The sequence below is a fragment of the Chelonia mydas genome, chromosome 22, assembly GCF_015237465.2.
Source record: "Chelonia mydas isolate rCheMyd1 chromosome 22, rCheMyd1.pri.v2, whole genome shotgun sequence".
Lineage (NCBI taxonomy): Eukaryota > Metazoa > Chordata > Testudines > Cheloniidae > Chelonia > Chelonia mydas.
This window is the reverse complement of record NC_051262.2, coordinates 7,652,305-7,666,235: the sequence shown is the minus strand read 5'-3', so window position 1 is coordinate 7,666,235 and position 13,931 is coordinate 7,652,305. Positions and strand designations below refer to the sequence as shown.

At 51.3% G+C, this 13,931-nt stretch overlaps 1 protein-coding gene across 5 annotated transcripts in view; it reads right to left on the bottom strand.

Moving 5' to 3' along the window:
• Nucleotides 1–13,594, bottom strand: part of NTM (neurotrimin) — a 682,503-nt gene extending 668,909 nt beyond the window's left edge. Inside the window, exon 1 of one of the 5 annotated variants that reach the window (XM_043533929.1) lies at nucleotides 13,252–13,594. In XM_043533929.1, coding sequence (XP_043389864.1) covers nucleotides 13,252–13,312 — 61 coding nt within the window. In that variant the 5' untranslated portion in view covers nucleotides 13,313–13,594. Of the gene's footprint in view, nucleotides 1–10,530; nucleotides 10,608–13,251 lie in introns of those variants that run through there. The other 4 variants (XM_037882399.2, XM_043533930.1, XM_043533928.1 and 1 more) reach the window with 4 other exon arrangements.
• Nucleotides 13,595–13,931: the final 337 nt, after the last annotated feature.

The window sequence follows — 13,931 nt, the reverse complement described above, 5'->3', positions numbered from 1 at the left end:
CATACTACAAAGGCAGCTACTTATTAGTATTTTAGAACCGCGATAAAAACATTTCTTGAATCTAATTATTGCTGACAAATATGAAAATTGAAATCAAAGTTAAATTTTCAGCCACAGTGCCTCGCACGGCAGTGGCTCACTGGCTCCCAACTATTGCATCCACACATTTATTCTGCCAATAGCTCTGCCACAAATTGGATATTTTCCTCTCCCTCCACCATCCCCGCCAACCCCTGTGTGTTCTGAAGCATTACTTCTGACATATTCATCTCAACAGCCAGTGCCAGGTAACTAACTTTATTTTTACCAGGCACATGTGGTTGATGGATCCAAGCTAAATGTGCAGTGGTAGACGGGTTTGGGGGGGGGGGGGGGATTTTTCTCTCTGTGCTCCCTCCCCCTCTCCTCAATGGTAACATAGGAGTCATCGCAAATTCCTCATGAGATGGGGGATCTGAGAAAAGCCTTGTCAACCTATTTCTTCCCCCCCCTCCCTTTTAAGCGCACTGTAAAAAAAATCAATCCCTTTTGTCATTTCACTCTGCTCGTGTGAATGTTTAATGGATGTCGAGGGAGCTAATGATTGCAGCTAGGAAATTCATTTTAGATTTGCTATTTATAAAGTACTTGGTGCTCAGGTGGGAAATTAACATAAGGAAGGGGAAGAGACCAAAAAAAAACCCCAAAAATAAAAAAATCCAGGAGACATCACAGGCTGCAGGGCCAGCTGATGGGAAAAGGCCTGATACAGCCTGTTTATAAGGTGTTTGATTTACAGGAGCACAGCTAGAGACAGCCCTCTGCCTCCCAGGAGCAGTCAGCGTCCCGCTGCTTTGTGGGGGAGGGTAAGAAAGAGCAGGCACCTACCGTAACAGAGAGTTACTCTCAGGTCTTGTCTATGCTTAAAATCTAGGTCAACAGAGCTACGCCGCTCAGGGTGTGAAAAATCCACACCCCTGAGTGCCAGAGCTATGCCTGCCTAACCCCCAGGACAGGCAGAGCTAGACTGACAGAGAGTGCTTACGGAGAACCCCTTCTGTCGGACTGTCTACACCACAGGGTTATACCAGCAGAGCTATGGTGCCAGAGCTGGGCTGGTATAGTCCCCACAGGGGAGTCAAGCCCTCAGCCAGGAGGAGGGTGTTTCTCAGAGTCTGCACGCACTAGGCCATGCTCGCAGTGACCTTGCATGTGCTGGCCCTACGCTGGTTCCCAGGAATGTACACACACACACACACACACACACACACACACACACAGTCTCTCTCTCTCTCTCTCTGACACACGCTCTGCCTCAAACACACACTTCCCTCACAACCTCTCTCCCTCTTTCACACGCCCTCCCGCCACACTCAGCGACAGGGGAGCGAGGGCAGGCGATCCACGAATCGCTAATTCCCTGGCTGCCAGTTGGGCAGACACGCTGACAGCTGGAGGTTGGCTCACCGCCCCTCGTGGATCCAATCACGTCTGATACACCTTACGGCCACCGAGCGCTGGCTGCAGCCCCATAGCAAACCACACCCTATACCATCCTCTTGGTCCTACTCATCTCAACACCGACCACCAGGTCTCTTCATACAAATCATAGACCGGTGCAGGTCTGAAATACTTTAGCCCCATTTTCCTTCTTGCATCATCCGTATGCTCCTCTCCTGGATGCGCCCTCTGTTCTGTCTGGATTAGCTGCAAATCTCCTTTGATTACCCAGTTGCTGTTGAAACAGACAACCTGTTGCCACGTGTTTGATTACTGAATCCCAAGGGAGTTCCCATTTGTAACACAGCCACATCCAATACAGTCATCTTTACACACACAGACAATGAGCTGCTAATTCATGGTCTTCCAAGTTGCTTTTCACTTTCTGATATTTTCCAATAATAGGCTTTGTATGAAGACCTTAAGCTTCTGAAATGAGTTGAAAGGAGCTTTTCCAGCCATTTACATAAAGACAAGTGCATCAGAAGGAACAAGCGTAGTTTATTTATTTATTTTGGGCCGGGGGAGACTTCAGAGCTGGCTGTTAATGTGATGTCACTGTGGGAAGCTGGAGATGTGCAACACTGACCTGCAGAAAAGTGGCGCGAAAGCGAGCAATAAATAACGCAATTTTTAATGCTGTACTCGCTGACAATTTGCTTTGGCTTCAGGAATATCCCAGCAGGCTCCCAGCCAGCACCAGTCTTAAATACACCTTATTGGGAGCGATGTTAAACCCAAATTGATTTCTGTGCCAAACAATGCTGGTGCTGTCCCACTATTTGGCCAGTTATTGAGAATGCTATTTCTGGCTGCGGACATAGAGAAGACTTTTATACATGCTGCCCTGTCCCCTTTAATTATTGCATCAGTGCTGCAGGAAGGGAATGTAGCAATTTAAAAGAAAATGCAAAAAGTCAGGAACTCAGTGTTATTCAGTGGATTTCCTTCTGCAGGGCAGGAGAGATTTAAAAGGGGCAGGATGGTATTAAAACAACAAACCTCGCTTTACTTCACTTCAAGATCCACCCTCTTATTTCCTGGTTGAGTTTCATATTTGAGTCTTTGCTGGCCTTTTAACAGGCCAGTGTCTCCCATTCATGGTCTTGGCAGATTGAGAGTTTGCCACTGTAACAGTAACAAGAGAACCTTGCTGAAACCAGAGCCCCCCCTGTGCTGGGCACTGGACAAACACATGGGAGAAGAGAGTCTCCGCCCCCAAAGCGGTTACAATCTAAACAGGCAATGCAAAGGGGGGAGAAAGTAGGGATTATTATCCTCATTTTACAGATGGGAAACTGAGGCACCAAGAGGTGAAACGTCTTGACCAAGAAATCAGTGGCAGAGCCAGGAAATAAATCTAGATCTCCTGAATCCTAGCCCAATGCTTAAGTACAAGACCATCCTTCTTCCTGGCAGTTTGCTACTCTAATCACTACGCTCCCGCAGCTCACTCCACAGGGGCGACAATATGGGCCTGATTTTCAAGTGCCTGGAACCCCACAACTCAGGGTGAAGTCAGCTATGCTGAGTTCCTGTGGAAATCAGGGCCCAGGTAACCTCACAATGTCTTCGATAGACACTTTTCTGGTCACAAACGCCCTGTGTGACATGCAGCTTGTTTGTCTTGCGTGGGGAGGGTGGGGGGGACTTGCTCATTCGTGGTGCTGAGCGCTCGGAGCTCCTGCTGACGTCAGTGGGAGCGGAGGGTGCCCAGTTCCTCCAAAGGGGCGCGCCGCCTGTCACAGCATCGGGCCCTCGGACTCAGCCACAGCAGCCGCTCTGGTTTGGGGGCAGGGAGATGCTGGCAGTTCGACAATGTCCCCGTTCGTCTTTCCAAGGAAAAGTGGAGGTAGCAGGGCCAGCTTCAATCTCAGTGTCCTTGGCATTTTAAAGGAAATATTCCAGCAACCCGTAATTTATTCATGTTGATTCGCTGGGCTCCTGGCTTCTAGACACACCTGCTACAAAACTCCCACCTCCTTCTTGGAGCCCCAGGCTGCTCCTCTGCCTAGAGCTCTGCATTACAGCTCCTTCGGAGGCCTGCTTAGGCTCCTTCCGATTAGCAGGCTGCACATGCAGGACAGGGGCGAGTAGAAGAAAGGGAGAGAGGGGAGGATGCCAAGAACTGGATATTGTCTTTCGTGAGAACAGTTGACGGGACGAGGGGGTCAAAGGGCCAATTAATTTACAACAGCTTTCAGCGCTGGACATATTAACTGTAGGCGCATCAAAAATCCATGATATCCTTCTTGGCAGGAGATAACAGAGAGCAGGGTGAAGACATCACCTCTGATTTATTATTAACCAAGATCAAGGAGCAGGCTTCTGAAAGGAGAAGCCAGGCGGCTGCTGGAGCCACAGCTCCCAAACGTTCCGGGATGCTGCAGGACCTGAGGCGTGCAAGCGCCACGGGCGGGCTTGGCGGTCGCCTTTGGGGTCATCGGCCCTTTGCTTACCCCAGTGAACTGGGAAGTAAAGGAAGAGAACAGGGTTAGGCAGTTCAATATCATGGCTCCTGGGCCTGAGCAAACTCTTTATCTCAGGCAAAAATTTCCAGTGGAGTCGGTGGGAGATTTTCCCCTCATTAAAGGATACAGGACTGTGTCAAGGGACTGCAAGCGAGGACCTCTGGTTTCTATTCCCACCTCTGAGAGGGGGGATGGTGCCTGGCTAGAAAATTTAAGCCAGCAACAAGAAGCCAGGACTCCTGCCTTAGTTCTGAGAGGGGAATGTGGTTGAACCGTTAGGGTAGGTCAGTTGGGAGTCAGGATTCCTGGAGTCTATTCTCAGCTTTGCGAACACCATGCTGTGTAATCCTGAGCAAATCTCCCAAATGCTATTAATACTCTAAACCCTCTCAACAGGTGGCAATCCCATCCCACACCTAGCACAGCAGACACACCTATCCTGACTGGCTCCAAACTTACCTCTCCCTTTGTATTATCTGGCAAACGTAAGTTTTGCCCTGAACTCATTTCTGAACTTGGCTGGGGCCTCCCTGCCTCCAGTGTCCCTCTGCCACAAAGGGATTCTCCACCCTTTCAGGCCCACCTAGTCTAGCAGTCAGCAGAATGGCCCTGCAGGGTCGTACACACCAAGCACCCTGGCCTAGTCCCCCTATCTAAAATGGGGAGAGTCAGGTGACAGCCATGTCACTATAGCACTTCAGCGTAGCCTTTCACTGTGATGACGGGAGGGGTTCTCCCAACAGAAGAATTCGTCTGTTGACCTAGCGCTGTCTCCATGAGCGGTTAGGTCGGAACAGCTACCTCTCTCCAGAATGTGGATTATTCAGACTCCTGAGACACGTATCTATGCTGATGAGAGTTTTGAGCGTAGACCAGCCCTAATTCTCACCTCCAAGCGAATGCTCAAAGCGGATCAGAGGTGTAAGAGTTTCACCTTGCGCTGACGTACATCAATGAGAGTTTTGCCATCGTCTTCTGTGGAAGCAGGGCCAGATATTGGCTCTCTCAGGGTGAAATTCACCAGATGGACAGTATGAGGCCTGTGCTCAAGTTAAGTCCCATTTCATCCTCAGCGAGTACACATGCCCCTGCACAGGGGTGAATTTTATCGCTGGCCAGAAAACATTTCTGTTTCCTGGAAAATTTTGAAGTTTTGGAATTTATTTTTATTCTGAGGCAGGACGAAACTGAGACCTTTTGAAATTCAGAGAGCAGGAGAGACCCTTCCCCGCAGCCCACCCCCAAATAACCAACAGCCTGGAATGAGTCAGTCGAAATAAGCGTTTGAACCTGTATCTCCCAGGTGCGCCCCTGAACCACTGGGCTATCAGCAATTCTGGGGGTTGCTTTTGCCCTCACTCACTTGGACCCGAAATTCCATCCTGGACCTGAGAAAGCTTCACATTCAAACTGATGCGTTTCTGCAAACAAGTCACAGTTGCAACAAAGCCACATTTCCAATGAAAAAACATTTTGTCCAAAAGATTGCCCAATAGCCTTAGTGAATTTCCCCTGAACTAAGCAGAGAGAGTCCACCCTCTGTTGCCCCATCTTATATTAGGGAAAGGAAAACGGATGCAGAGAAGCTCTCTCATGATCCCTCAGATCAGAGGAGAATCTCCAGTGCACTTTGCTGGCTACCGAGGGGTGCCAGACCTCGCCAGCACTGCTCACAACTCCGTGATGTGATTGCAAGATCTCTGCAAAAGTGCAGGCCAGCTCTCCTCTTCCTACTTTATGTTAAACCAGTGTGGAACACAGCAACCCCTGCTAGCTTGACCCAGATCTGTCAACTGATCAGTATTTTTCCCCCATACGGAAAAAATAAATAAGGACTTGTTTTTTAAGCTAAAGCAGCAAGAAAATAAACGAACCAAGGCTTAGAATATCGAATGCACCAAATTAAATCTATGGAGGCAGGGGTGTCAAAAGCACAGCCAGGTGCCAGGGAGATCAGGCGGATATATATGTCAGGTAGATTGGGGGCGGGGAGGGGGAAAGGAGGTAGTTTTGCTTGGGGCAGGTTCTCTCTCGTAGCAGGGTTTCGTGCGCTGAAGCAGTTGGTGCTGGTCACAGCCAGACACAGGAGTAGATGGATCCCGGTCTGATCTAGTTCGGAGGTTCCTACAGACACCTATGGGATGGCAAGTCTTCCAGATGGACAATTAGAGATGATGATGATCAGATCCTGGGCCTTTTATCTGCTCCCTTTGTTCCACTCTGGCTCTTGGAAACTTGTCACATCTCCCCTATTGGGGATTCCCCACTGAGCCTAAATTGGCCTACCTGATTCCTATATCACTGCCCCTGCAGTCCCTGGCAAAAATGGGTGGAAGGATTGTAGCAGGTGCACAACATCCTCTGGCCATTCCCAGCTGGTAGAAGGCACCACGGGAGCTGTGACTCGTTGACAGAACGTCGAGCAGGTCCCAGAATGTCAAGTTCTAAACTCAGCTCAGACTGGGGCCAGTGTTAATCCAGCCTGCAGATCAAGGAGTCATAATCAGCTCTCTTAAGCATCTTGCCTCTTTCTGCTGTGCCCGTTCAACTACCTGGCTCTACCTGTAGGGCTTTGGCCATATAAGTAAAGAGATTTTTAGTGCTAGTGAAAGATACCAGACTGACACCCGGTGGGATACATGCATGGCCAAAGCCTTGATTCCAATATGCAGCTGGAGGGCGTGGACTGCGTGCTGGGTATTTCAGGCGTTACGGGGAGGGAATCCTCCCTGTTGCCAGGCTGTTCTGTGGCAGCTCTCCTGGACAGGGAACGTGACCAAGAACAGTTTGTGGATCTGCACATCTGCCAGCCACACCACAACCCCTCCCCGCCCCCAACACACACACTGCGTGTGGTACCCAAACCCCACCCCCTTCTGAGGTGGAACAGCATTGGGGTATTTCTGAGGGAATAAATCCTATCCCCCAGTTTGCTAAGGGAGCAGCATCCCAGAGAGGAAAAGGCACAACTACTTGGTTGATGGCCCACAAAAGCTTATGCCCAAATACATGTGTTAGTCTCGAAGATGCCACAAGTCCTCCTCGTTGTTTTTGGTTGATTGTGACATTCCACCCAGGAGGTGGCGGTGCTTCAAACACAGGGATCTGAGAAAATATCACTGCCCTGACACCAGTGCTTCATTTGTGCTAAGCCCCGGCAGGCACCTCTAGGCTTGGCAGTTCATAGCCACAGCACCTCTGGGCTTGGCACGTCAGTTATGAAGGTAAAAAAAAAAAAAAAAATTCATTATAAATGAAGCACGGCCTGACACCATCGAATAAAAGCTAAATTCCAGCAGCGCTTGCTGGCGTTGAGTAAACCAGCCGGAGGTTCATACAATTCTTGTTGCCATCTCCGGAGCCCAGAGAGGGTTTTTGGCAACGTGTCCCAGTATGGAAAGGTTTTGGTCTAAATTCACCACTGTCCCCCGGCTTTCAGCTGACTTTGGTCTGGATTCCAAACTCATGAAACCCGCAGCTGGAATCTACTGGGAACGGGTGTGTGAGATGCCTATAGGGCGCTTGACAATGGTGAGGCAATTGGTGTGTTGAGACCACTGCTCGTCATGCTGAGCGGTGTTGGGTCACTGTTTCCTTGTACTCCCCTATCTGCCTGGAGCCATCTGTGGTCTCTTTTCTCTTCTACTTAAGCCTGTAAGCTCCTAGGGGCAGGGACCAGCTTTTTGTTCTGTGTTTGTAGAGCTCCTAGTACAGTTGGGTCCTGCTCCGTGACTGGGACTCCTAGGTGTTACTGCAATACACATAATAAATAAGTAATAACAATGGGAACCCAAATCAGCAGACTCCACACAGTCTATCGCCCGCTACCAGCCAAAGGTCTTTATTTACAGAACCTCACAGTCTTCCTCCATGCCACCCTGCCAAGCATGGTCATATGAATGAATTTACCCTTACCATTCCCCCGTGAGGAAGGAGAGTGTGACCATCGCCATGTTACAGATAGGGAAACTGAGGCACCAAGCAATTAAGAGAGCTGCACAAATTGAAACCCAGTCTCCTGTATCTCAGTGTAGTGCCTTACCTACGAGACCCTATTTCTCCTCAATGTACCTTGGTCTCAAGGATGCCCTTTAGGGACATGAGGTCTATTTTGTTCACGTTTTAATCCATTGGGCCTCAGGAATGTGCTAATTAATCCCATTAGCGGCCTCATTTTCAGAGGTGCTGAGTACCCACCCCCCTCATGAAAGTTGTCAAGAATGGCAGATGCTCAGCAAGTCTCAGAAATCAGGCCACTGACCAGTAAAGCCTGCAGACCATCCTGTGTGACCATGGGCAGGTCAGTTAGCTTTTCTACACCTCCATTCCCCATCTGTAAAATGGGGATATCTCCAGGGCTGTTTGGGGGATAAATACACTAAAGATTGTGAGGTGCTCAGTTCCTACAGTTGTGGGTACCAGATAAGCACCTTAGATAGGTTAGATAGATAAAACATCAGGGATGGTGTAGATAATACTTAGTTCTGCCATGAGTGCAGGGGGCTGGACTAGATGACCTCTCGAGATCCCTTCCAGTCCTATGATTCTGTAACGTCTTTCCTCTTGTGTGCTATAACTGGGTTATCTAATACTGTACATATTGATTATTATTATTAGCTATTAAGCTGCTGTTGGGGTGAATATCCAGTGTTATTGACCTGAGTGGTAAATATTGACCGAAGCGAAACTAACCCAATATTTTCTTCAAGGGACAATAAATCTTGATACTTACAGAAAGAAGTCGATATCTATGAGATATATATATTTTTAAACACAGGCATTCATTGGTAGTCATCCTGCAGCATAAACTGCCAGAGGATTTTTCCCCCCTTCTGAATCTAGTGCTACTTTTTAGCTGGAGGCTGGAACAATTCCCATCCTCAGCGGATCGGGACAGAAGGAGACATGTACCACTCACCAGCCCACCTAAAATCCATAACACATGTATGAGGTTTGCTGACAGCTGTAGCGTATGTTAGCATAGCCCACTGGTGAGTGTGGGCTACATGTACCCCTTTATGCCCAATCCACAGAGAACAGGAGTCTGTTACGGGGCTCGCGAGGGAGCCTTGTCTCTTAAGCTAAAGCAGCTGATGCTTTAAGCTCTGGAGGTCCTCAGGTCAGTCTCCAGAGCGTTGGCCAACATAACAGCCATGGACATGAGGCCAGGATCAACTGAACGATCCTGCCAGCGGGAGAAGAACCCAGTTCTAGAACTGGTCAAAGGAAAAAAGTGGAAACTAAAAGAAACAAAACACTTGTCCAAAACACTTTAAAAAAATCCCAAAAAACGGTTTAACCTGCTGCACCCAGGCCTCCTGGTTCCCAGGCACCAAACTCTAACATGTGAGCTAAAGAACGAGGGGGCAGGTTTTCAGACGTCTTTGAGATTGACATTTTTTTCCTATCCCAAATCAGGACAATGTCAAAATCTCAAAACAAATTGTGAGACAGACATCTGGACCAGCTCAGTTGGAACATTTCATTTCCAGTCATTTCTAAGTCCTGCAGTTTTCATTTGTTTTCTTACCTTTTTTGAATACTGTAAAATAACTTAAATTTCTTAACAAAACATTCTTCTGAACTGAAAAAGCAGAACTTTTCTTTCAAAACTGTCAGAGCAGACTTGTTTGGACTACTTCAAAACTCCCCCTCTTCCCCCACCCCCATTTTTGAAAACTAACCCTTTCCCATGAAGGATGTCAGTTTAGTAGAATCAGCATTTTCCAACCCCCCCCCCCCCCAAAAAAAAATTTTGGTGATATTTACATTTTTAAAACGTGCCATTCAGACATTTCCTGGTTATGCTACGTCTCTGCCCTGCTGCACATGGTGCTGCTATCCTCTCCACCAACTTCTGACATGGCTCAACAGTGCCAGTTAAGTCACTTTTGCAACTCTGGTCCATACAACTCCTCTGGTTCTAGAGCACAAACGCAGCACAGAATGGATCCTGCTGACAGGAAGCAGGATCCAAGCTATTGCTTTTCCTTCCTCTGGAACGCCGAGTTAATTTCCTGCCCCTTGACCACGACAGAGGAAGAACCTTGTTTGGAATTCTGCTGATGCCAGAGATACTTAATGGCAGCTAAGTGAATTCGGTTTGGTGATTAGGGTGGGACCATTTGGGGGTGATCTGAATGCATCCTCCCGCAGCCATCTGTGTGCACGGAAAAGGGAGAGATTACCAGACACAGAAAATGAGATTGCAGGAATAGGGGTATCAAAAAGGAAAAGGGGATCAAATCAAACTGATCAAAAAGCATTAACAGGAGCAAGCCCTCCTAAGAGGAAATGATCCAATTGCTAGAAAGAAAAATAGGGAGAAAGCAGCAACACCCTTATGCTGGGTCTAACTCAGGAGCAGGGAGGTGTGTGCTTAAGGGACAGCTCCTTCTGCTTTCCACTGACTCCACGGAAATCAGAATCTCTTACCAATCAACCTCAGCTCTTGGTAGAGGCCAGAGCCCTAGGGAGCTGATCATCTGCCTTCCCCACCATCTCTTCTCCATGAATCAGCACTGATACCAAGGAAATTCTCTCCTACACAAAGCTTGGAAGCAGGGGGAGAGTTACGCACCTGCTGTGGGCACCAGACACCTTTTCAAGATGCAGAAAAAGGCAGGAAGTAGCAGCCCCAGCAGAAGGCGCAAGCTTAAAGACAGAGAGGAGGAGAAAAAGGACTTGGAATGTGAACTGCATTCTAAGTAGCCTCAGTGAATCAATGCAATAGGGGTGGATCATTGCATAGCAGACCACGGCTGCCCAAGAATGGTGGAAGTTTGATCCAACTGAGATTGCTGGCAGACTGGCATTTCCTCCTCCTTCAAATAAAATAAACAAACAGCCTGACAACAGTGATGTACCCCCACACCAGCTTTGATGCTTGAGATTAAAGATATCTATTTTTATATCCAATTTTAAAGTTGACTTATGGACCAAGCGATGTCCATCACTGGGAGAGCTGAGCAAAGGGCAAGCAACTTCCTCTCGCCACACTAAATCTGTCAATGGCATGCACAGAGAAATTCAGGGAGCAACATGTGGAAAACACTGTCTTACAGCAACGAGAGGGACGAGAGGACCTGTAGGACCTGTGAGCTTGAGTTCTGATGGCTGGTGGATTTAAGCTGCTTTGGCTGCACTGCGGCATGGGTTTCTTGCACAAATGTGGCTCATGCCAAGTGGCCAGCACAGCCCTTGGGGATTCAACATGCAGGCAACCCTCTGCTTTAACCTCTCAAGGGAAGGGAGCAGACAGCCAGGAGACTGCCGCCTGCCCTTGTTAAACATCTAGGGCCAAACCCTCTGCTGGCATAAATGCACAATAAAGCCAACGAAGCAACACTGATTTACACCAGCTGTGGACCCGGCCCTTCGTATCCAAGAGCACCCCTAAAAACTACCTCCATGCACGGGGCCCCCAAAGCAAGAGAATTCACTGTGCATGGCACCCAGAAGCCTCCCTGGTGCCTGGGATGCTGTGTAAAGCCTAATCCCAAACCAGTGCAGACAGGATGGAAAGGGGATTTATTGTAACCCATAAACCAGGGGTGTCATTTGCTATGGGGCAAGACTTGGCAGGATACAAGATAATCACACGTTTGCCACCACTCCCAGCTTCTGGCAAAGAGGAAGGATCAGTCACTAATTTTTTGTTCAGTTCATTCCCTCTGAAGCACCTGGCATGGGTCCTGCTGGACCATTAGTCTGACCCCATAAGGCCATTCTTATGGTCTTATATCAGTTGACTCAGCTGGGCCCTTCCCCCCAGAATTTTTCTGAAATTGACCCCTGCCAACAGCCCTGCCCTCAGGGGCCAGGGGCAGAGCCAGATGGAGGGACCGGGCAGCAGCGTTCAGCATTATGTAATCAAGTGACACATTGATGCCACCCTCAGAAGGCGGCTCCCTCCAGGCACCCAGGCCAGGAGGGCACCTCCAGCTGGCCGCAAAGAATCTGAGGCACACTGACACTGGCTCTCCAGAGCAGCGCGGGGGGAAGGGGAGGGGAAGCAGCTGGGTCCCTTTTTCCTGCAAAACTCAGCCCGCAGCCTCTTCAAGAGGCAACCCCCGGCTTTGCCCCAGGCCCGGCGGTTACATAAGAGCTCCCGGCTGGCTTCAATGCAGGCGCTAAGACCCCCCCAGGGGGACGGCTCTCTCTCTCTGGCCCCGGGCTGCATTAAGACTTCATCAACTCAATTGACCTCAGCAGGAGGGGCAGAGCGGATTACCAGCAAAGTATTTAATCAGGTGTATGGAATGACCTTGCGAGTGGAAACACAAAGCGAGCCAGACACATGGGGAGCAGAAGGGACTCTCTCTTGACTCCGCCCCCCCGACCCAGTATCCCCATCCTCACACCAGCCTTTCGCAGCCTGCTGGAGGCCGCTTTCCTGGAGGAATAAAGTTGCTCGGCTCCAGAGGCCAGAGTCGTTGAGCGCACAAGACGCTGCCGGAGCCACTGGGCGGGGGCGTTACCTTGCTGCCCTCCGCTCCAGCTAATAAAGCGGAGCAGGGGCAGATCGGAGGGTGAAGGGTGCTGCAGGCGACGGTCCTTATTAATAATACAGTGCAATCAGTGTGCACGCCCCGCGGAGCCGCGCGCTGCAGCCCCCCGCCCCCGGGCTTCTTCCTTCCTAGCCATGCCCAGAAAGATGCAGCAGCGCCGGGGGCTGGGACGGGAGCTTCTCCCGGGACCCCGCAGCTCCAGACGGAAACCCCCGGACAACTTCGCAGCGCGGAGCAGACACGCCGCGGAGCCCTTTAGTTTTCGCAGAGATTTCTCCCCCCACCCCCCCACCCCCCACTGAGCCAAGCAGCCCCCCCCCTCTACTAACCCCCCCGGGCTAAAGCATCTGTCCGCAGCTGCTGCGGACTGACTCATCCAGCCAGGGTGGCTGCCCGCCGAAATCTCAGCCCAGACCCCGCTCTCTGGGGGTCACAGGGAGCTTCCCCCCACCCCCCTCCTGCTTGGCCGGCCGGCTGCTTTCTTTGCACCTGGGGAAGTTTGGAAATCAGTCATCCAAGTTTCCTTCCCCCCTGCCGGGAGAGGCGGCGCCTGGGCACTATCCCGCGTAACAGCCCGTCTCCACAGCGGGCTCTAGAGCCCGGGGCGCGCCGAACACCCCCCCGAGGCGCCCGGCAGCCCCACATCCCCGCCCCCGGCAGCCCCCGGCACTCGCCGCCCAGCACCGGCGGGACCCAGCCGCAAGCAGCCTCAGCCCCGAGTCTCCGCCGGAACCCCCCGACCGGCCCACACCCGCCCCCGAAGTGCGCTCCGCGCCCGGCGCAAGCCCTACCTTGGAAGAGGAACAGCGCAGCCAGCCCGGCGAAGACCGCCCAAGCCACGGATCGGTGCATTTTTGTTCTCTTCTCGGGGTGGCTGTCGTGGGGGTTTTTGTTTTTCCCCCCCCTGGCCTCGCTCCCCTTCCCCGACAGCTCTCGGTGGCTCTCGAAGCTGGCGGGGAGAGGTTTAAATCCAGCGCGTCTCCCCCCACCGCCCCCCCCGCGCGCGAAGGACGAGCGAGAGGAGCGGGACTCCCGGCTCGGTAACTCTCTCCCCTCGCACTGGGGCAGCGGGCACGTTCGGCGAGCCGGCCGCGGCCAGCCCTCCTCCGCCGCGCCGCCATTGGTTCCCAGCCAGGGATTGGCAGAGCGGCACCCCCCAGCACGCACACCCGCCCCCCGCGAACCGGGCCGGCCCATGGCCGGGACACGTGCCGACGGAGCTGGAAGGAGACGCGACCAGGGCGAAGCTGGGGTTCCTTCAACCCACTGGGGGGAGGGGGCTGCTGGACCCCCTGCCCTGGAAGTGGTTTCCATCATGACAGATTTCAGAGTCGCAGCCCTGGTCGTCTGCCCCCGCAGAAAGACAGGGAGGACTTGTGGCACCCCAGAGAGGGGTGCTCAGGGAAAGGTGTCCGTCTCCGAGGCGCCACAAGTCCTCTTCCTCGTGATGCCAGGCAGGGTTGGCAGCTTG